General features: G+C 51.6%; 1 protein-coding gene across 3 annotated transcripts in view; it reads left to right on the top strand.

The window, feature by feature from the left end:
* Nucleotides 1–22522, top strand: part of MYO1D (myosin ID) — a 154394-nt gene that overhangs the window by 110251 nt on the left and 21621 nt on the right. Inside the window, exon 22 of one of the 3 annotated variants that reach the window (XM_086864748.1) lies at nucleotides 3922–4856. The exons of the other annotated variants lie outside the window; for them this stretch is intronic. Coding sequence (XP_086720874.1) covers nucleotides 3922–3994 — 73 coding nt within the window. The 3' untranslated portion in view covers nucleotides 3995–4856. Of the gene's footprint in view, nucleotides 1–3921; nucleotides 4857–22522 lie in introns of those variants that run through there. 3 annotated transcript variants of the gene reach the window in all.

Below are 22522 nucleotides of genomic sequence, written 5' to 3'. Positions count from 1 at the left end.
ACCCAAGAACTGTGTTATTAGAGCAAAGCCCTGGGTTTAGGTGTAAATAACAAACTCAGGCTCTTGAAGTTCATAGGATCACAGGTTCAGGTTGGAAAAGCTCTCCAAGATGCGAATCCAGCTGTTCCCCCAGCACTGCCCCATGTCCCCAAGTGCCACATCCACAGGGCTTTGGAACCCCTCCATGGATGGGGACTCCAGCCCTGCCCTGGATGGCTGTTCAGATAATTCTCCAGATAATTCAGATAATTCCTGTTTTCTTAGCAAACACTCTTGCACTGGGAGTTGTTTTCACAGGCTGGCCATGGAATTGCAGGTGCTGAGGGAACATTTGCCACCCTCTCCCAGCCAGCTCTGGGTTACTGCCCTGTGCTCCTTCCCCAGGGTAGGACTCTGTCCTGTGTTGTCCCCACAAAGGTGACAGCAATCATGGAAGAGGCAGGACAGGAGGGAATCAGCTGCACTGTAAAACCACTCCGGATCTGTGGAAATTAATTCAGTCTCTGGCTCCAGGGCACGAGCTCCAGATGAGGCTGTAAGTAATGTTGAGTTCTCCTCAGAGTGGTGAGGAGCTGGTCAGGAGCACAAACATGGGAACAGCTCAGTGCTGCTTTGGGAGGAGGAACTCATCCCTGGTGTCCCCTCCAGCTGGGGTAACCCCCAGGTGATGGCTGAGCTTTGGAGCCTTTGGTGTTGCTGCCTCCCTAGGGAAATTGGGATGTGTGTGCTGTCCTCAGGCATGACAGTCCTCACCCCTCAGCCCTCACAAACCACAGAAATAAACTGGGATTGACTGGAAGAGCTGCCAGAGAAGTTCTTGCCACAAAATGTGGCTCACTGGGAGGAAATTGGGATTACAGAGAGGAATACTGTCTGTCCAGGTCTGTGTCCATGGGAGTTCATCTGGGAACAGTAAACAGAATATTTGGAAGGACACAGAGCAATCAGGGGAAGGAAACCACAACAGAATCTTTGTCACAATCGGTGGATTTTCATGCTGCCATCTCCACACATCCCAGCTGTCCATGAGCTCCAGTGGCTGATTCTTCCTTACAAAGCACCCAGAGCCTGTTCCTCAGTTTCAGACATTCATCAGGGCTTGTGTCTTATCTCCTCATCTGCTTTAATTTCAGTTCATCCACCAGAGCCTGTGGTATAAATTAATATTCCCAGGCCACAGGGTGCCTTGCATAAAGCATTTTTACATCCAAATGGAGCCATACATCCTGTAACAGAGCTGTGATTCATGGGCTGTTACATGGTAAAGCTGAGGTGAAGCCAGCTGACTAATTTATACTGAATAATTAGATTCTGAATTAAATGCACAAAAGATGATTATTTTTTTCCCTTCGTGCTTTTCCTTGTGTGAACTCAGATGAGCTGATAGTGGAGAAGGAAAGGTGGATTTCATTTTGCATCACCCCAGCCTTGCATCTCCTGGCAGCCTGAAGGGCAGTTCTGGAAGATTTATGGGAATGGCTCCATTCCTGTGCCACCCTCCTGGGAATGTTCATGGCCAGGCTCCCTTCCAGGAATCCCAGTCTGCAGCCAGGCCTTGGGGACCCTTCCTTCACCCAGAACTGTTTGTGTTTGCAGGGTGGAGCCCTCTCACAGCGGTGTTTCCTTGAGGAACAGGTAGAGAGCAGCCAATAACCCCAATAAAATAACCCCATGTGTGCTGATCATGGATCAGGGAATACTTTGGGTGGGAGGGGACCTTAGAACCCATCCAGTTCCTGTCCCGTGGGCAGGGTCACTTTCCACTGTCCCAGGCTGCTCCAAACCCTGTCCACCTTGGCCTGGGACACTTCCAGGGATCCAGGGGCAGCCACAGCTTCTGTGGTCAACCTTTCCTTAGGCCCCCTCAGTCCCCCCCAGCCCCGATCCCCTGGCACAGAAGTCATTCCTTTGCTCCTGTCCTCACGGAGATGCTGATGGGAGCAGATTTGCAGAAGCTGAGCTGTGGTTCCAGCAGGATCTGAGCTGTCACATGCAGGAGCTCAGTACCCCTGACCAACAAACCAGTGTGATTTCACAGAAGGCATTTATTGTTTACGTTACACACTCATTTATCCATTCTGAAACTGCTGTTCACACAATCAGGTGTCTTCTCATCGGTGCCCCTGTCCCGTCCACGCGCTCTGCACGCCCCCCTTGGGGCACAGCACTGCTCACAGTCCAGGTGTTCCACCACCCTCTGCTATCTGGCTCTCATGGTCCTTGTTTTGTGGTTTTCTTGTTTTTCAGCCTCTTCTTTCTTATTTTTAGAACAGCTTCTGTCTCAGCAACCTTGAGAAATTCCAGAGGGTCTGATAATAAACTCTAAATACGGTTTGGCTGGAGCACATCATGGCCCAAGCTGTTCAGATGCATTACCAGAGTCACCTCCCCCACACCATGGGGACAGGTCCCCCCCAGGCTGCTGGTGGCCACCTCTGCTTGTGTCCATCTCCTGCCTGGGGGTTCCAGCCAGCCCCAGCCCCACAGAGCTGCTGGAAGCTGAGCCTGGCCCAGGGATGGTTCCCAGTCCTGCTGCATCCCCAGGGAAGCTGGAGGGGCTGAGCTCTCCCTGCCCAGGGATCATTCTCCTTCACATCACACAGCAACAGAAGGGATTTCCATGGGCTCCTCAGCACCCAGGGTCAGCAGGGGGGAATTGGACCCCGGTGCCATCTCCAACTGCAATCTCCAAACCCCCAGCCCAGTCTCCCCCTGCTATTTTTAGCTTGGTTTCCCAGGGAAACGGGGCTTTATGTGGCTGCTGTATCTTGAGATTTGACAGTGAGGGAGAGAGGTAGTAAAGATCATTCTCTGGGAGACTTGTTTTGTGAGAATGGCTCATTTTGATTAAAGAGACAAGCCCTGAAATCTTCAGCCATCGAGGGCATTTCAGCATCCCCAGCCCTTGGGCAGTCACTGCCTTGCTGCTTCCTCCAAGAATTATCCCAGCATGGAAAAGGAGAGGGGGCTGAGGGACAGGGCAGGAGTGTTAGGTGTGATTTTTTGGGTTTATTTCTTTCTTGGGAAGGCACAGTGTAGTCCTTCCTCCACTCAAGAACATCTTGTGGGATGCTCTTCATGGAAGCATAAAAAATGCTTCTGTGGAGCCTTCAGCCATGTGCAGGATCCAGCAGCATCTGCTGAACGGATCCTTTGCCTTTTTTTGACGTGGAAGAGAGGAAAGCAAAGCTCTTTCCGTGCCTGAACCTTGTGACCCTGGGCTTCTGCAAACTTTTCAGCTACACACACACACTTTGGTTCACATCCAAATCCAGGTGGTGACATTTCCTTCCCAGGAACTTTTGAAGAGAGGAAAAATGGGTGATTAAAACACTTAGTCATGAATTTGTCACCTCAAAGACCAGCACATGTTGTGTTTTGCCTTGCTCAGCATCAGCTGGAGAGTGAGGCAGGACAGAATCCTCTCTTCCAGAGCCAGGGAACATAAGGTGCATCCCCACAGCAGGCATGACGTGTGAAGTGAGGGTTTCAGTGGGCTGAACCAGGGGAGGTGATCTTTAGATCCCTTGTGGTGTGTCAGGAATCTGCCAAGGGACCTGCAGGGGCCCCCTGCCCCTCTGCAGTGACAGCTGGGACAAGGGGTGTCCCCAGGGTCTCTGAAATGCCACCACAGCTCTGTGTTCAGGACCTTCATTCCACCATCCACCTTCAAACCAGAGCAGGAGGTGTCTCCAGCAGCTGAACAGGTCCCACTTCGGGGCAGGTGGGATAGGGGTGCCAGTTCCCAGAGCCTTCATCCCTGCCTGGATTTGCCTGGGTTGTACATTTGCAGTGTGAGGGATGTGTTTGCCCAGCTGCTCGTCAGGGCTGGGTTTGGCTCAGGCTGGAATTAATTTGTTTTATAATAAGGAATTACATGAAGACTTGAATGTTAATTGTCCTCTTGTGCCTCGCTGACAGCTCCACCGGTGCTGTATCCTCCAAACTGGCCAGGAGAAAGAGTCCTGAACGACAAGAGAAAGGAACAGGATGAGGATGAGCTTGGAACAGGGCAGAAAACACAGCTTGGGAGAGAGTGAGCTGTAGAGGAACTGAGGCTGGTGCAGCCCTCACACCTGAGTGACTCAAGGAGCTCTCAGTGCCTGGTGTAGCTCCCACCCCCTGCAGCAGGAGGTGTTGGGATGTGTCATCTCTCAGTGACAGTGATCTCCCACTGCTGGGAGGGACCTGAGGCAGCTGAGGAGCTGCAGGGGGAGGGATCGGTGCTGGTGACTCCTCTCTGCTGGGGGCTTCAGCCTGAGGCCTCTCATCACAGAGCCATAAAATCATCAGGGTTGGAAAAGCCCTCTGAGATTGAGTCCAGCCATTCCCCCAGCACTGCCAAGGCCACCACTGACCCGTGTCCCCAAGTGCCACATCCCTACAGTTTTTAAACCCCTCCAGGGATGAGGACTCCACCCCTGCCCTGGGCAGCTGTGCCAGGGCTGGGCAACCCTTTCCATGAACAAATGTTCCCCAAATCCACCCTGAGCCTCCCCTGGCCCAGCCCGAGGCCGTTCCCTCTCCCCTGTCCCTGTTCCCTGGGAGCAGAGCCCGACCCTGTCAGGGAGTTGTGCAGAGCCAGAAGGTCCCTCCTGAGCCTCCTTTTCTCCAGAAGAAGCAGCAATCCTGCACTCCCAGCCTGAGCAGCCCCAGCAGCCAAACACGCTCATCTGGTGCCAGCTTAGGGAGCCGTGGGGCACACAAGAGGAGCAGGAGTGGTGTCAGTGGGTACCAGGTGTGACAGACCTTGGTGACACACTGAGGTGAGCAAGGCTGGCTCATCGCTGTTATTCCTGTCTAGGCTGTGGCCACATTTACTTTGAATAAATTGGAAGGGCTTTGTACTCGTGAAATCTGGGGCTCCTGTTGTGATTGATGATTTTGAGGTTACACCCCAAACTGGTCCAACTCCTTTAGGTGGCACTGCCAGGCCTGAACTGCCTCATCCTCCCATGGGCAGATCTCCTCCTTGGAATGACCGTGGTGCTCCTGATCCAACCCTCGCCAGGGGAGCAGCACTGGCCATGCTCAGCTGAGCTAGAGGGACTTTGGATTGACAGGACGAGGGGGAATGGCTTCCCACTGCCAGAGGACAGGGATGAATGGGATATTTGAGAGGAATTCCCCCCTGCAAGGATGGTCAGGCCCTGGCACAGGTGCCCAGAGCAGCTGTGACTGCCCCTGGGTCCCTGGAAGTGTCCAAGGCCAGGTCAGATGGGGCTTGGAACCCCCTGGGATAGTGAGAGGTGTCCCTGCCATGGCAGGGGCTGGAACAGGATGGGCTTTAAGGTCCCTTCCCATCCAAACCATTCCATGATCTTGCCCACAGGATTAGAGGCATGTTCATATTTATGTGGAGAGAAACAGCAAAATGAATGCCTGAACACAAAGGGGTCAGTGCTGCTGGCCCAGTGTCCATGAAGTCCCTGGGATTCTGGATTCCTCATGTGGGGTCATGCAGGCCTCATGTCAGTTGTGATCACACATCTCCTGTAGCTTGTAGCAATGTTGTGTTGTGGTTGGAGCTGGAGCTAAAAATAGAGTGGGAAAGGGCAGGATGGCCACCACTGACCTAGTTCTGGGGTTTGGTGTGCTTGGCTTCCTAAAAGTCAAAGAGATAAAAGCTGTCTGCCTGTCAGCTCAGCTTCCAAGGGATGCTCTGTTTGCAGGAGATTGTTCCCTGGTCAGGCAACTTCTCTGGTTAAAGAATTCAACCACGTTTAGCTCAATGTAAACCTGGCTGCAGGCAGGAAGGAATTCCCTGAGAGGTTTAGTGGCCTCCTGTCCCAGCCCCTGTTCTGCTTTGTTGTCACTGCTGGGATGGTCCCTGAGCCTCTGTGGGACAGGCAGAATGTGCAGGGAACACTTGGGAATGTGCAGGACCCCACACACCCCTGTGACCCCGGGATGGGCACTTGGCCAGCGGGGGCTGCTCACACGAGGAGCCTTGGAAGCTTGGAAATCAATTAACTTCCAACTGCAAAGCTTATTAACCCAGAGAAAAACATCTTCAGCCCTGCATCAGAGGTGGATTTCAGTAAGGAGAGGAGGGATTCAGGTGCAAGTCTGGAGAAGGCACGGGGCAAGTTTGGGTTAGATTTGTTTTGCTCTCCAGCAGAGCATCCCTCACTCCCAGCAGCAGGGGATGGATGGATGAAACCACCTTGCCTGAGGATTGGGTCCTTTTCTTCTAAAAACCAACCTTGGCATAGCAACTGAATCCTCCTCCCTGCTGCCCTCCCACTGGAGCTTCCCAGGGAAGAGTTGGTGCATTTGCATTCCATGGTCAGTGCAGAGAAATTCACGTGTAACAGGAGCCAGGCAGAGCCACAGGCTGGGTTTGATCTGCCTTTCCCCAGAGAGGGGTTTATTCAGGTATCCTGGCACTGCATTTTGCATTTGTTTAATTTATTAATGTTCTCCCTGTCTGTGAGATTTGGGGGTGGAGTGGGGACAGCAGAGGGAACCAGGCTGAAATGTACCTCTGTTTTCAGAAGACAGAATTATATTTCTGCCTTCAGTCCCAAATATCAACCATCAGCAGAGGAAGTTTGGGGTGACAGAGGTTAAGTGCATCAGCTTTGTGGTTTTTACCAAGAGCTTATTATTTTTAACCATTACTTTTCCAGGGGAAGGTTCTTGACTTTCCTCTGCACTTCACAAAGGTCACCTCCTGTCCCAGGCTGTGAATCCACTTCAGAGTCCTGTTCCCAGCTGGAGCCTTCACCAGCCTTGTAGCTGCCCTTGACTTTTGGAGCAGCCTCAGGGTGAATTCCCAGGGGTTAAACTGAATTCCTGCCCATTAGGCCTCGGGTTACTGCAGTTTTCTCTGTGCTTTGAAGATCCTGTCATTCACAGCTTATCTCCTTTTCTCAGAGCAGAGATCTGACAGGGACTGGGCCTCCAGGCTGGGACTCCAGTGATTTAGTAGGTGTAAAAGTCAGGGGAGATGGAGGCTTGAAGCTGTGGGGTGGAGGGGCCCTGCTGTGAAGGGAACATCCACCTCTCCTGAGATCCATCTCTCACCCATCTCTTTGTGCCCTTTATCTCTGAGGACAGGTGTTGGACCCCACATCTCACTCCCCCTCTCCAAAAAGCTCTGCCAGTGCAGCTGTGTCTGGATAAAAGTCTTTTCTCAGCATGGCTTTGGTCCCTTTGTGCCTCTTCCCACCCCTTGCTGAGAGCTCTCCCTGGGAAAGTTTGTCTTTAGTCTGAGCCTTCCTGAACTGGTGCCTCCATGGGTTTTGCTGATTCCAGGTTTACTTAACTTGGAGTTCTTTGTGTCTGGACGGGTGAGTTGGGTGGGTTTCAGTGTGAGGGCAGTGAGTGAAGGATCTGCCTGGGGTGCTCTGTGGGGTGACAGCCTCGCCCCGGCTCCTTTGAGGTGTGCCCTGCTTCACCCAGGCCCTGCTGCCAGAGCCCTCATGGGCTGGGTTCCCTTGTTTCACCTAAAGCCCTGTCATCCTCCTTGTTTTGTTTCCAGCAGACTCAGACTGCTTTTTCAAGGTACTTGCCCAGCTGGAATATCCCTAAATATGCATCGAGTCCCAAGTCACGTCTGCAATCCCTGAAGCACAAGGGATGTTTAAGCAGGGCCTGTATAAATTTTTAAACAGAGGTAACAAGCCAAGGAAGAGGTGGCAGATGATGAAACGATGGTGAGCAAAGAAGCAAATGAGATGCCTGATGTGTGAGTGCCCTTTCTCCAGGTTGAGGCACCCTCGGTGCTGATGAACCCGGTTGTTTTCTGTGTCAGCCCCTGCTGGCTGTAGGCACCGCTGGTGCTGCAGTGAGGGACGGGCTCTGCTCACCCCTGGCCCTGGGCAGGTGATTGTGCAGAGCAGCTCTGCTGCTTTAGCCAAGTCATGAATTTCAAATAGGGAAATAAAAAGTTTTTCTGCAGAGTGGTTGAAAGGAAAATGGCTTTATCCAGCCACGCCTTCCTGCATTTCCTCTTCCCACTGGCATCCCAGCCTGGCCATTGATCCTGTGCAGTGATCCAGGGGCTCTCATCCTGCAGCTCCAAGGCAGGTCATGCCCATCTGGAAGTGTCCAAGGCCAGGCTGGACAGGGCTTGGAGCAGCATGGTCTAGTGGAAAGTGTCCCTGCTCATGGCATGGATGATCTTTAAAGTGCCTTTCAACTCAAACCAGTCTGGGGTTCCATTATTAAATGATCTTGGAGTTGAAGATCAATTTCTGATCCCATTTCTTTTCCCAGAATACAGGAAAGTTTTCCCTCCACCGTGGGTTCCTGTTGGTGTGTGTTACACAGTTCAGACCACACAAGGACAGTGTGACAGGGAGGAGGTTTCTGCACAATTCCAGTGCCTGGCTGAGCCTGCAGTGCTCGCTCTGAGGTACAGAGAGCAGTGGGGCCAGTTCTGCAATGATTCACAAATCACTTTTGGACAGTGGTTGTTGATCTCACAGGATGTTGAAATGGTTTGAGTGGGAAGGGGACCTTAAGGATCACTCAATTCCACCCCCTGCTGTGGGCAGGGACACCTTCCACTATCCCAGATTTCTTCAAGCCCTGTCCAGCCTGGCCTTGGACACTTCCAGGGATCCCAGGGGCAGCCCCAGCTGCTCTGGACACCCTGTGCCAGGGCCTGCCCACCCTCACAGGGAACAATTCCTTCCCAGTATCCATCTAGCCCTCCCATCTAGGCAGCAGGAATCCGTTCCCCCTTGTCCTGTCCCTTCAGGCCCTTGTGAAATGCTCCTCTCCAGCCTTTTTGCAGGTGAGGATACAGAATACCAATAAATCTGATTATCAGATTCACAAGCTCATTTCCAAGGAAAGAGGAGGGGATGCAGAGGAGAGTTCCTGGAATACAGGGATGGTGTGAGGTTCCCCATGTCAGCAGCCTCTTGGACAGACTGACATGGGATCAGCACTCCTGAAATTTCCTCCCATGTAGGCTGAGAAATTCCAACATCATCAACTCGTCCCCCTCCAGCTCAGGCAGGACTCAGCCCTTTTGGCATCCCTTCGAGGAGTGATGTGTTACTGCATCTCCTGCTTGAGTTCAAAGGAATTGGGTTAACAAGCAGAAAGTCAGCCATCAAATTACACTGACGCTTGCTTGCTGCCTCCTGGATTTCCCAGTGCAGCCTCTTTGATCCCTGGGATGCAGGCAATTAAATCCAGCAGCATTAAACACAAAGCACTTCACATGCTGCGCTTAGTCCCTTGCTTTTGAGTAACGTGGTCTTCAGATGAGGCTGAAAGAGGATGAGAGGGAGGAGGTAGGGGAGGGAGGAGAGCACGAATTAGTGGAAAACCTTTTGTCTTGGGAAGTAGAACAGATCTGGAGGCAGGCTGCAATATCCTAAAATCCTCAGGTCCTTCAGCAGGCTGGGGAAAGGCAGCAGCCCAGCTTGGAGGAGGAGCAGCAGTTCGGGAAAGGACAGATCCATCAGGAGTGACTCTTAACTGAGGCTGGGGATTCCACAGTGCTGAGGGACATCCAGGACTGGGCTCACCCAAGGTGCTGAGGAGAGGATCAGGGGAGCAGCATCAGGCTGGAAAAGGAGCTGCTGTTGCACTGTGTGGCTGCTGTCACAGGCTTTGGAGCAGGAAGGGATGCTCCCTCCATCTGTTGCTGGAATAACAATCACAGCAGTACAGACCTAACCCGGGAATCAATCCTGGGCTTTCCAGGGGTTTAAATATTCATTTGAAGAGGTTCCTCCCCCCGGAGCTGGGAGGGAGGAGCAGATCCCTCTGGAAGCTCAGGCCAGCAGCAGCATCCTCCAGCAAACAGCCCTGCAGCACTGCTGTGCAGCCAGGGAGTGCCAAAACTCAGTGTGCAGAGAGAGGCTGAGGCCAGGCTGTGCCAGCTCCTACCCTGGGCTGGGGAAGGGCTGTCACCACCCCAGAGAGCAGCACAGTCACCCCAGGCCCTGTCACATCTTAAAATTCCCTCCTGAACAGCAACCTCTGATGAATCATGGGGTTTGTTTTCATTTCACTTGCTGACAGCAGCCACATCCTGCTGGGTTTGCTGAGTGTTGTCAGCTGAGCTTGAGAGAGCAGGAACTGGAGGTCAAGGCCTGCCTGACGGTGAGAATTAGGAATGAGGCCATCCTAAACCTAACTCTGGATTTAATGATTCCTTTCAGCATCATTAAAAATGCTCAGGGAGCTTGTGGAGTTGGGCACATCCTGTAAGTGCATGTGTTGGTGAAATATATTTTTGCAAAGAAAGGCTGTTCTGTTCTGCCATGACTCAGGCCTGGGGATTGGGAGCACAAATAGGAAGGATCCAGCCAGGAGAGGACGTTTCCGTGGTGAGGAGGGTGGCAGAGGGGGCGTGCTGCAGCTCCACAGCCTCACACAGCAAAGGAAAACATTTTTAGCTCATGCAAATGTTTCACTTCCTCCTCATATGGTGACTTCACAGAGCCCAGCACCGGAGATGGTTCTGTCAGCAGTTCCTCACATCCACTCACCGAGATGCCAGCGTGCCCTGGAGCTCTGGGAATCATCCTGGCAGGCCCTGCTGTGCCTGGTGTGCCTGTAGCCTGGCATGGGGCTGGCTCCATTAGTAGAGACAGACAAGACACCTTTTATTTGTGCATTATTGTTCACAGCTTTTATTTATATGGTTTCTAAAAGCATCATGTTTAATTCTTATTGGTCAGTAACTTTTTGCTGCCCAGTTCATTGCTCAGTAGCTGCTCCTGTACGTGCTCGCTAAGGGTTTTCTTTTTTGAAGATATTTACATTCTTTTCTCGTGGGTACAAGTCTCTTTTCACACAGGTGCATATTGATTCCCTAAGAACAGCAGATTTGCAGGCTCATTCTCAGGAGTACAGGCTGATCATCAAGTCCCAGTCACTTGTGTCTGTGAGGCCTTCAGCTGTCACACCTCGGTGTGTGAGGGCCGGGGATCAGCCCCTGCAGATGGGATTTTGTATTTTCCATTGAATTGTCTCTCACAGCCTTGACTCAGCTCAGAGATGGGAGCTGGGCTGGGCAGAGGCTGGGCTGGAGCTGCTGCAGCCTGGCTCAGGCTCTGCCTGTCCTGTCTGTCCCTGCCTATCCCTGTCTGTCCCTGTCTGTCCCTGTCTGTCCCTGTCTGTCCTGCCTGGGGTATCCCTGTCTGTCCTGTCTGTCCCTGTCTGTCCTGTCTGCACTGCCTGGGGTGTCCCTGTCTGTCCTGTCTGTCCCTGTCTGTCCCTGTCTGTCCCTGTCTGTCCCTGCCTATCCCTGTCTGTCCTGTCTGTCCCTGTCTGTCCCTGTCTGTCCCTGTCTGTCCTGCCTGGGGTGTCCCTGTCTGTCCTGTCTGTCCCTGTCTGTCCTGTCTGCACTGCCTGGGGTGTCCCTGCCTGTCCCTGTCTGTCCCTGTCTGTCCCTGTCTGTCCCTGTCTGTCCTGTCTGTCCCTGTCTGTCCTGTCTGCACTGCCTGGGGTGTCCCTGCCTGTCCCTGTCTGTCCCTGTCTGTCCCTGTCTGTCCCTGCCTGGGGTGTCCCTGCCTGTCCCTGTCTGTCCCTGTCTGTCCCTGTCTGTCCTGTCTGTCCCTGTCTGTCCTGCCTGGGGTGTCCCTGCCTGTCCCTGCCTGTCCCTGTCTGTCCCTGCCTGTCCCTGCCTGTCCCTGTCTGTCCCTGTCTGTCCCTGTCTGTCCTGTCTGTCCCTGTCTGTCCTGCCTGGGGTGTCCCTGTCTGTCCTGTCTGCCTCTGTCTGTCCCTGTCTGTCCTGTCTGTCCCTGTCTGTCCCTCTCTGTCCCTGCCTGTCCTGTCTGTCCCTGCCTGTCCTGTCTGACCCTGCCTGTCCCTGTCTGTCCCTGCCTGTCCCTGCCTGGCTCTGGCCCTGTTCAGTCCTGCCTAGCTCAGTCTCCTCTCCAGCATAACCATTCCAGCATTTATCCTTTCCCCTACCCACAGGGATGTGTTAGAATGGCCACAAGCATCCCAGCACAGTGCAGGAGAGCCCAGGTTGATTGAGGTGACTGAATTAAGGGTCCCTTAAATGTTAACACAAATCCAAGTTGTGTTTGTTTGCTTTTTTTCAAAAACCACTTGGTATTGCGGAATATTTGAACGAGCTTTCCTAACTTTGCAGGCACAGGAGGTCAGGCCACGCCAGTTAAAACTCAGAATGTTTTTCTCCAGGTAGCCCAGAGGGTCAGGTGGCTGCTGGTGGCCTTGGGGATGATCCTGTCACTTGGGCCAAGGGTGATGCCCTGCAGGGATCTCCTGTGACAGCCAGAGCAGCTTTTGTTTCAGCCTTTCTAGGAAACAGCTGGAGCAGAGCCAGGGAGGACAGGGCAGGGAGGGACAGCGGGACTGGGGGTACAGATGTGCTTCTCCTGTGGCAAAGAGGAGGGAAAACAAATCCTTTGTGCTGCACACGGTGGCAGTGGTGCCTGGGGGGGCTGATGGGGATTTTGGGGTCCCCAGAGCAGGGACAATCACCACGGCAACAACAGCAGCATCCCAGCAGTCGCTGTCACACCGCCTCAGTGATCAGGTTCATCTCCAAATCCTTAACAATAACAATGATAACGATAACATGGAGATGCTTGCTGGGCTGGGGCATCCCTTATTCCATGGGGAACCATCCCTATGGGAATTGCATGGGATTCCTAGAGCTGGGATGAGATGTGTCAGTGCCCTCCTGCATCCCTGTGGGCTCCAAGGGAGGGTGAGGTCCCTCATTTTCAGCTCCATGTGCTCAGGACAGTGTGTGGAGAGAAGCCCTGAGCGTGCAGATTCCTCAGTGCTCTGCAAACTCCCCTCAGCAGAAACGGGGGAACAGCACCAAAAATCCCATTTCTGACAAGTCCCAACAATCTGGGGGGGTTTTCTTGGTGTGTGATTTAACAATAAAAGGAATTTTGCTTCTCAGCCCCCTGCCAAGCTTCAGCCACAGCTCAGGCTGTGCAGCACCACAGTGGGACAGGTATGGAGGGATCTTCCATGCTGAAAAGCTGATTATTGGTACAGAAAATTTTCCATATTGAAAAAAGAAGCCTCTCTTACCATGGGGGTAAAGCATCCTTTCCAATTATTGCATTTTCCTCCCTTATCTCCTGTATTTTCTCTCTCTTACTGGCCAGAGCTACAGCAGGGGAAGCAAACCCATCTCTGCATCTATAAAGGCTGAATTTTTTTATAGACAACTAAATATTTTAACACATGGAGACAATAACACTCTCCTGTTAAAAATAAGCAAGCTCCTCCGCCTTAGTTATGTGGCAGTTACCAAAAAATAACATCTACTGGAGCACTCAGCTGCAATTTAAAAGTAAAATTAAAATTTCGTGGTGTTTGTCTGGTTTGACAAGATTTATTGCAATCTCTCATTATGCGGCAGGTTCAAGGGAACCTCTCCAGAGGACACAGAACAATTTAGAAAATGAAAGCCTGAAACAGTTTATTATTAGAAGGTGGGTTGGAGTTTGTAGGGCTCCTACACGGAGTTATTTCATCTGGTACATTGGAGATATTTTTGCTGAAGCCATTAAACCCTTGGCACACAAACCTGTTATTAAAACTGATTTAGGCTAAGACAGGATAAATACTTTGAACTCTATTTAATTGACTTATTTCACTTCAGAATTCAGTCTCAGGCCTAAGACTAAAGAGAATTTAATTCACAAATTTCCCCTTCCTGCCTGTTTGTAGGTGCCAGCTCCAGGTCCCCAGTGTCCCCTGCTATGGCCCAGACCTCACAGCAGGTTGCAGTGTAAGAATATTTCTCTTTTTCACTTGGATTCTGACCTTCAGGGTGGAAATATTTTCCTCCCTGTGTTGCTGCTGCTTCATGGCATTCGTGTGATGGCCTTGCTTGGGACAGAAAGTGTTCCCTGCCCTCCCCCAGGTCACAGCTCTGCCAAAGGTCTCAGAACTCAGGAGTTCAGGGGGAGCTTTGTGTCCATGTTTGTGTTCAGCAAACACAGACCAGGAGGAAATTGCTGCTCAGATAAACAGAGATCAGGCTGCCCAGAGAATGGTCCCAGCTCCAGAGAGCTCCAAGAGCATTTGGACAGGGATTGTTGGGGTGTCTGTGCAGGGACTGTGTGATCCTCATGGGTCCCTTCCAGCTCAGGATGTTCTGTGGTTCTATGTGATTAAAATCTGGTTTTATATAGTTCATATTACGTTTTTATTGTCCTGGTTTTCCTCCTGCTCATGCCCCCAGCTCTCTCTGCATGATTTTCATGTCTGATGACAGCTCCACCTCTGTCTCTCAGCCCTGGCCAAACACTGCTTTTTCCTGGGTGTTTTTCTGCGTCCCTGCAATTACCTCAGCGTGTTTGCTTGGACCTGAGGTCTGACATGAAAGCAGGCAGTGTTTGCTGGAGGGGAAGGGATGCACTTGGGATGCATCATAATTCCTGCCTGGAACTCTTGGAGCTGCAGGTCTGGGCACATCCTGTGGGGAGACATGGGACAGGCTGGGCTGAGTGGGCTGGGCTGCCTCACACATGGCCACAGCGCTCCTTTGGCCAGGGGATGGCTCTTGGTGGAAGGTCCCTTCCCAGCAGAGTGTCCTGTGTTCCCTAAAGTTGAACCAAGTTCTCTTTTTTGTGGTTTTTCTCCTTTTTGGGCAGTGCTCGTTCCCCCCATCACTGTGATCTCTCTGCAGTTGTGCCCCGCTTTGCGTTTGTTTTCTCTCAGGAAGGATTTTGGTGGGACTGCTCCTGTGTGCTCCAGCTTTGGAGCATCCCTCCTGGCACAGCCCTGGGGTTTGTCCCTGTCCCTGGCACAGCTCTGGGGTTTGTCCCTGTCCCTGGCACAGCTCTGGGGTTTGTCCCTGTCCCTGGCACAGCTCTGGGGTTTGTCCCTGTCCCTGGCACAGCTCTGGGGTTTGTCCCTGTCCCTGGCACAGCTCTGGGGTTTGTCCCTGTCCCTGGCACAGCCCTGGGGTTTGTCCCTGTCCCTGGCACAGCTCTGGGGTTTGTCCCTGTCCCTGGCACAGCTCTGGGTTTGTCCCTGTCCCTGGCACAGCAGCACTGCTGGGATGAGCCGTGGAGCCTCACCCTGTGTGTGAGGAACACCAGGAGCCACCATCATATTCCAGAGCAAAATGATCCTTTGAGAAACCCCCAAAATGAAGGGTTTGAGACACCAGCAGCCAAAATCTGCTCGGGTTCTTGCCAGTGGAGTAAGGCTTAAAAAAATACAATAAATTATTTTAGCTTGGATATTTCATTTTGTGCTTAGCAACAACTCACATTACAACATGAATGTATAAAAATGATTGAATGTAGCAGAATCAGAGAACAGTTTGTGTTGGAAAGACCTTAAAGTTCATCCAGGGACATCTTCCACTATCCCAGGGTGCTCCAAGGCCCGTCCAACCTGGCCTTGAACACTTGCAGTGTCCATTTGTTGATGCAAACAGGAGTTCAGCTGGTCAAAACAGGATCCTGAGCTTCCCAAAGAGCTCCCAAAGTGTGCTCACACTCCCACCTTCCCCAAATCTTCCATGGGGGAGTTGGGGACATGCAGTGCTCAGAGCTGGGATTGCTTGTGCAGCTCAGAAAAGGCTGGCATTTGTTCCATAACCTCCATTCTGAATTTCTGCTGGAAACAAACCCAGGCTACACAACAGTCCCAGTCTGGATTGGCAGGGTTGGCTTTGCCACGTGGCTGGGATCAAGGTTGGAGGTTTCCTCCTCCAATGTCCCATGTGGATGGTCAGGGGTATCCTCAGGGTGAGCCCACAGGGAGCTGCTGCTGGAACAACCTCAGCTCTTAGCATTGGAGGTGGTTGTTTGAGCTGAAGCAAAACGTGGCAGAGAGGTTCTCTGCAGTTAATGTGATAAATATTAATTATCAGCATCAAACAAAAAGATGGGATAATAGATTCCCACTTTATAATCCCCCAGCATTAGGAGAGACATGTCCTGGAAGTGGCTTCTTCTCCCCAGTCTCTTCATAAACTCCAGTTTCTCAGGTAGCTAAGTGGTATCTTTGGGATGATGGAAATTAAAATACAGATACATAATATACATAAAATACACAAAGTCCTCCCAGACTGGGCCGAGAGCCTGGTGAGCTGTCCCTGGTGGTGCAATCAGTGCAGAGTTTGTGGTACAGAAACTTGCCAGTAAATTAGAAGTGGAAAGGATAAAAAGTCCCAGCTGATGGGGGCTTTTTGTTCCTGTCCTGCAGCTCTTTTCAAACAAATGATAATAGTCTGATATCAGACTGCTGCTGTTCCCACGAGGAGTTATTGCTTCAGCATCCCAGCCCTGGAAATAGATGGGGATGCCTGGGAAACATCTGGGCCTGGAGGAGTGTTTGCTGTACATTGGAAAACCCCTGCAGACACCTTTGCCTCCAGAATTCCAACTGGGCTCCTTCAGGACTGAGCTTTCACAGTTCTACTTTTCTGCCAAAATCTTTTCTCTGGAGTTTCCAACTTCTTTTTTGTCGACTTTCTTCTACATAAAATTCAGGAGCAAGTGTGGAGGTGGCACCACAGGCAACAGGAGGAAGCAGCTGAGATTCTCTGCCAGGATCTCCCAGGGGTCTCCCAGGCCAGAGAAGCTGCTGGAAGCATTCACAGGTGATATCCATAGGGAAAATCTGCTTCCAGGTGGCTTTAAGACCCAGTGTGAGGTGGCAGGTGGTGCTGAGGTGCTTTCCCTGGTGCCAGTTGTCCCCTGGCAGGGGTCACAGGCAGGTTTGGGCACTCGTGTCCCTCAGCTCAGGGTGGTTCATATCCCACGTGTGGAGGTGATTCAGGGAGTGCAGGAGCCCAGACCCTGGGCTGGGAAACAAAAGCTTCCCATGGTTCAAGCAAAGCCCTTCCTTGGCCTCTGTGAACATCCTCTGCTAAAGCTTCAGCTCCTGACTCATTCTCAGGCTGATTTCATCGGAAATTCTAAACCTGCCTGAGTCTGGGCTTGTGAGGGGGAACCTCTGGGGGCTGTCTGGAGGCAACCCTGAATTGCTCTCCAGGATCACAGGGGGATGTTAAGTAGAACATCTCCTTGAAGTGTATGCTCTTTACAAGGATAAAACCAGGGAGGTGCTGCCAACAGAGCTGGAAGAACTTAAAGACATCTCCAGAGAGATCCCATCAGAGAAAGATAATTCTGGGAAGATGTGTGATTAGGGAAGCCCTTGATAATTCTGAAAGAGGAAAATGGTGGCAGGTCAGAGGTCTGTGCTCGCTCAAACCAGCAATTCCCCATCACAGCATTGTGGCCCTGCAACTTCAGGATGCAAAAAAGGATCTCCTGACAACACAACCAAAGAAATTCTGTGTATTTATGGCAGTGGGGGATTTCAGAGTATTTGATCCCAGTAACATTTCCTAAAGGATGGAACTGACTGCTGCTCTCCACAGAGGGACGTAGAAAAGGATGTGATGAAAATGCTTTCACAGCAGAGCTACAAAAGTGATTTAAAATGCAGGAAACCAAACCATGTTAACACTTGGTCAGGTCAGTCTGTCAGTTTATTCTCTCAGAGCTGGGTTGGTTGTGAACACACAGAAGCGTTCTCCCAGTTTGTCCAGTGTTTGTCACCATTTCTACAGGTCCATGAAAGAAGCTTTGACACCAAATCAAGACATTTTTTGTTCATTTCCCAATCTTCCAACTTCAAACCATCCCATATCCCGTATGTCCCATGTGTGTGCTGCTGCTGGTGTTGAGCTGGGGAAGGGCCAGAGAATGTCAGGGAATGCCAAGGAATGCCAAGGAATGCCAGGGAATGCCAGGGAATGCCAAGGAATGCCAGGGAATGCCAAGGAATGCCAAGGAATGTCAGGGAATGCCAGGGAATGCCAGGGAATGCCAAGGAATGCCAGGGAATGTCAGGGAATGCCAGGGAATGCCAGGGAATGCCAAGGAATGCCAGGGAATGCCAGGGAATGCCAAGGAATGCCAGGGAATGCCAAGGAATGCCAGGCAGCCCCAGGGATGAGAGTCATGATGCTGAACCTTAGGACCAAACTCCAGTAGAATCTTTTTAGTTCCTTCAGGTAAGATCTGCCTGGAGTGCTGAGGGATGGTGACCAAGGAAGGGTCTTAGAAGTTTCCAGAGGGTGCCTGGCTCCGGAACAGGGACCAAGGGGCATCCCCTGGGCACCGTTTTGCTGCCTCACCAAAACCCCCCTGGTTTGTGTTTGAGATGGAGCTGTGGGGAAGAGCCATCCCTGCAGGAGAAGCAGGATGGGGGGAGCAGAAGTTGATGGAGCTTCAAAGCTTTGGAGAACAGGGAAAAAATTGTTCTTTTTTACTTCCCTGCTGCCATCTGAGTGGTTCCAAAGGAGCAGAGCTGAGGGTGAATTGCTCCTGCCCAGCACCCATCAGGACAGCAGAGGGGGAGGATGTGGGGTAGAGCTCAGCCAGGTGTCCCCCTGTCCCTCTTCCCCTCCCTCCCACCACACTCCCAGCGTTTTGCTGCCCACTGCTCCATCTCTTGCTGGCCAACAGCCACGTTCACTCTTTTATTTTAAAAAACCCTCTTTGTGAGTGTTTGCTGTGCTCGCCTGGGGCGGGCGGGAGCGCAGATGGACCTGAGCAGCATCAGGGCTTGGCTCTGTGCCTGCTTTCATTTTCACTCCATGGAGGAGCTCCTCGAGCTGAGCTGTTAAACCATGGCCAGTGCTGCTTTATTGCTGCCCAGAATAGGTTTTGGCCCCGGCTGTGGTTTGGTGCTCGTGTCCGGCAGCTCCGGTCAGAGGCGGCGGAGCCACACGTGAGCCTGTCCCTCTCACCTGTGAGGTGTCACCCGAGCCTTTCCTCACCTGGACAAGGTTCATTTGGCTCCTGAGCAGCACCAAGGAGTTTTCCAGCAGGAAAGGAGTGGAGCAGTTAAATGTTCCTGCCCCATGGGGTGCATCCCTGGGAGCATTGGCTGCACCGTCCCCTCCCAGTTCCCCCAGCAGGGCTTGGGTGAAGCCATCCCAGACCCACATGGCAAGAACCCCTTAATTCCATTGGGTTTCTGGCAGAGCAGATGGGTAGAAATTGTACAAAGAAATAAAAGCTCTTCTCCCTCCTTTTCTGTAGCCAGGGGATCAATCCCCGTTGCTACAGCAACTGATTATTGACATTTATTAACAAAAAGCCCACTTATGATTTGAAAGTGCTTATTCACAAAATCTGTTTGCACTTAAGATTATATAAGGAGGCACAGTCTGCACTGCCTGACATTATCCAAACCCAACAACTCATTAAATTCAACCAGAGCTTGGGCAGAGCTGGCAGAGCCCTTTCCACTCCCAGCCTGCCCAGCCCTGCTGGGGCTGATGCCCCCAGTTTTCAGCTCTAAATATCCACTTATTAATTTAATTTCTCCTGTCTACTGGCACAAGGGCAGAGGGGCTGGAGTAGATTGTTTGGAAGATGATTTTTCTGGACTCTTGATTTACCAAAAACATTTTGTCCCAGGTAATGAGCATTAAACTTTCACAGAATCACAAAGGGTGGGAGAAACCACAAGATCATTGTGTACAACTATTGGTTTGGTCTCTACTTTAGAGGATATTCCCTTTATTTTGAGCATTTTCTAGTTTTCCAAAGTAAAAGCAGAAATGTTAAAAGAATGAGTTGAGGTGGGATTTCAACTGTATTGATTCTAGGCTGAGTTCAGTTTGTAAATATAGTTCCAAAACACTAAATATAACTGCCAACACTTGTTAATTGTTCTTGTTAATTCTTTGTGAGCTGCCAGTGATTTTACTAAATCAAGTTGTTGATTTAGTAATCAAAGTAATGACAGTGCTTCAAAATTCTTTTAATTTGAAGTGAATTTGGATGCTGCAAAGTTAAGGAATCATGCTGGAAGCTTATTGCCAGTGGGGCTTTCTACAGACTTATCATTTTCAAACCATTTTGAGTTTGTTTTAGTGAAATGGTAGAAAAAGGCCAGTAAATCTCTATGGCAAAATGGAAATGTTATTTTGCACTTTGAGAACAATGGAAATGGGAAGTATTGACTAGGCCTAGGTTTAATTTAGGTTTTAATTATCATTTTTGTGTAAGTAGTCTTTAAATCCTTCCTACAAAGCAATCAACACTCCAGAGGTAAAATTCCACCCCTAGGAATTGAGGAGGAGGCAGCTCAAAATAGCACAGCACCCTCTTCTCCCTTTTCTCCGTGTCCTTGTGCAACCAAGCAGCAGACAGCTCATCCCTGGGTTTTCCTCTCCTTTGTATCCCTCAGATGAGGAGATAAAGGTGAGGAGGAGAGGCAGGAGCAGCCCCAGGTCAGAGTTCCACAGGCAGGAGGTGCCACGATGCTCTTCCAGCAGCACCATCCCATCTCCTGCAGTGCTCCTGGAGCCAGAGGCTCTACCCTGGGGTTTGGAACCAGGGCTGTCCCCTTTGCCAGGCACCACAGCCACTCCCTGCCCTGCTCTTCCTGCTGCTCTTGCTTCAGGAGGAGCTCAGGGCATCAGGAATGAGCACGGGCACATCCCTGGCTCAGCAGCAAATCCAACCATTTCCATTTTCCCAGTCCCTGCTTTTCCCTGTGTCCAAGGGCTGGGATGTGGGAGGTGCTGCCCTGTGGGGCTGACCATGCTCTGTCCCAGCTGCAGTGGGGTGTTCCTGGAGCTTTGCTCTCCATCCTGATTCCAGCATTGGTGGAGCTGTTGATGTCTCATGGTCCTGTGCCTGGAAGCCTCTAGGGAAATCTTCAATTCCTCTGGATTAGGATCAACATCTCCTTGTCCTTAAAGGCTGTGAAGTGGCACCTCAGAGGCAACAACTTCCCTTCAGGAGCTGCTTCCAGAGGAAAAAGTGGAATTTTGGGAAAATCCTGTTCAAAGCTGTCATTCTGTTCATGGCCAAAGCATCCCATCCTTTGCCTTCTGGCTTTCCTTCATCAAATAAACCTGAGGAGAAAAGGCAGGTGGAGGCAGATACAGTCAGAGGCAGCAGGAGTTTTACCTGCTCACATCTGGAGTGTGGTGATGAGTGAGAGCAGTAGTGCAGTGATGGGGCAAGGGAATGGTTTCAAACTGAAAGACAGCAGGGTTAGGTGGGATATTGGGCAGGAATTGTTCCCTGGCAGGGTGGGCAGGCCCTGGCACAGGGTGCCCAGAGCAGCTGGGGCTGCCCCTGGATCCCTGGCAGTGCCCAAAGCCAAGCTGGACATTGGGGCTGGAGCAGCCTGGGACAGTGGGAGGTGTCCCTGCCATGGCTGGGTGGGAATGGGTGGGTTTAAGGTCCCTTCCAACCCAACCCATTCCATGATCTTACAGTGCTCCTCCTGTACAGGAACAGCCAGACAGTGACATTTTGGGAAGCCTCTGCCTGCAGAGGCTGCAGCCTGCGAGTCCAAGGCAGGGCTGGGTTTGGGTTGTGGTTTCCTGTGTGAAAGAGGACACAGAGGTGCTGCTCTGCAGCTTCTCCAGGCAAAGCTCTGCAGCGTGGGAGGCTCCAGTTCTCCTCTCAGACTCAGCTTGGTCAGCAGGAAACATTGGGGATTTTCCAGCAGCCCAGGAGAGAGCGATGGGGATGGGTCTGGCTGGAACAGGAGAGCACAGGAACCTTTCAGGCCAAGAGGAGCCCACTGCACCCTCCTGCACTCGCCAGGTGCTGTTAAATGTCAGTGGGAGCTGCAGGGGAGCCTGAGCTCCATGGAGAACCCAGTGACAGCTCAGGGGGCCTCCTGCCCCGGGCTGGGAATTTGAGACAGGCACCAGGATAATTCCACAGGGAAATCCTGCCTGCTTCAGGAGCTTCCCATTCCCAAACAGCAACTGGCTGCTTTGAAATCGATAGCGCATGGAAAGAGGGGCTTTGCATAAATTGAGTTTTCTCATCCTGCCTTCTGGGGAACAGGGATTGGGAGCTGGGGGCTCTCAGACCTGTCTCTGGGGCACAGAGGCTCTGAGTTAACCAGTAAGGTACCAGTGAGTTTCCTGGAAATTACCAGTAAGGTGACTTTTCTTTACTCGTTTACTTCAGTGCCTTACACCTCCCGTGTCAGCAGCTGCTGTGCTGCCATGCCCGGGGACTGCAGATGGGAACGGAGCCTCTCCTCCTGCCCAGCCCCATCCCAGGCAGGATGCCTTGGAAATTCAATATACAGCTCAAATGGCTTTCCTGACCCTGGTGTTAACAGCTGCTCCCACTGCTGGGGCTCAGGCTCCTGCTCCAGAGTGGAAATCCCAGGACACGATGGCTCCATGTGGGGCTGTTAATCAGCTCCTGGTTCCACTTGTTCCTTTCTCTCAAGTGGGATAACTCTGAATTTATCTCTAGAGCAGATCTGGAATGCCCAGGGGGAAATGGGATAATTAGCCAGCAATTACCCAAGGGGCAGAGCAAAACCATGGAATCCCTTAGCTTGGAAAAGTCCTTTAAAATCATCAAGTGCAACCATGAAATCCTCAGGGAGAGCCTCTTGTTCCCCTCACTTCACACCTCTACCTTCAAATGCTTCATCCCAATAATGGGAAGAGTTTGGATGTGTGCCTCATCCTCTTGGCACAAGAGCATTGAGTACCTGGTAGAGCTGGATGGATTTGGAGTCACAGGATGGATTTGGGGTCACGGGATGTGTTGTTTATGGGGTGAGTTAATGTAGCGCC

This window comes from Cyanistes caeruleus, chromosome 27 (assembly GCF_971803275.1).
Source record: "Cyanistes caeruleus chromosome 27, bCyaCae1.hap1.1, whole genome shotgun sequence".
Taxonomy (NCBI): Eukaryota; Metazoa; Chordata; class Aves; order Passeriformes; family Paridae; genus Cyanistes; species Cyanistes caeruleus.
The sequence above is the reverse complement of the archived record's forward strand: the minus strand, read 5'-3'. Positions and strand labels throughout refer to the sequence as shown.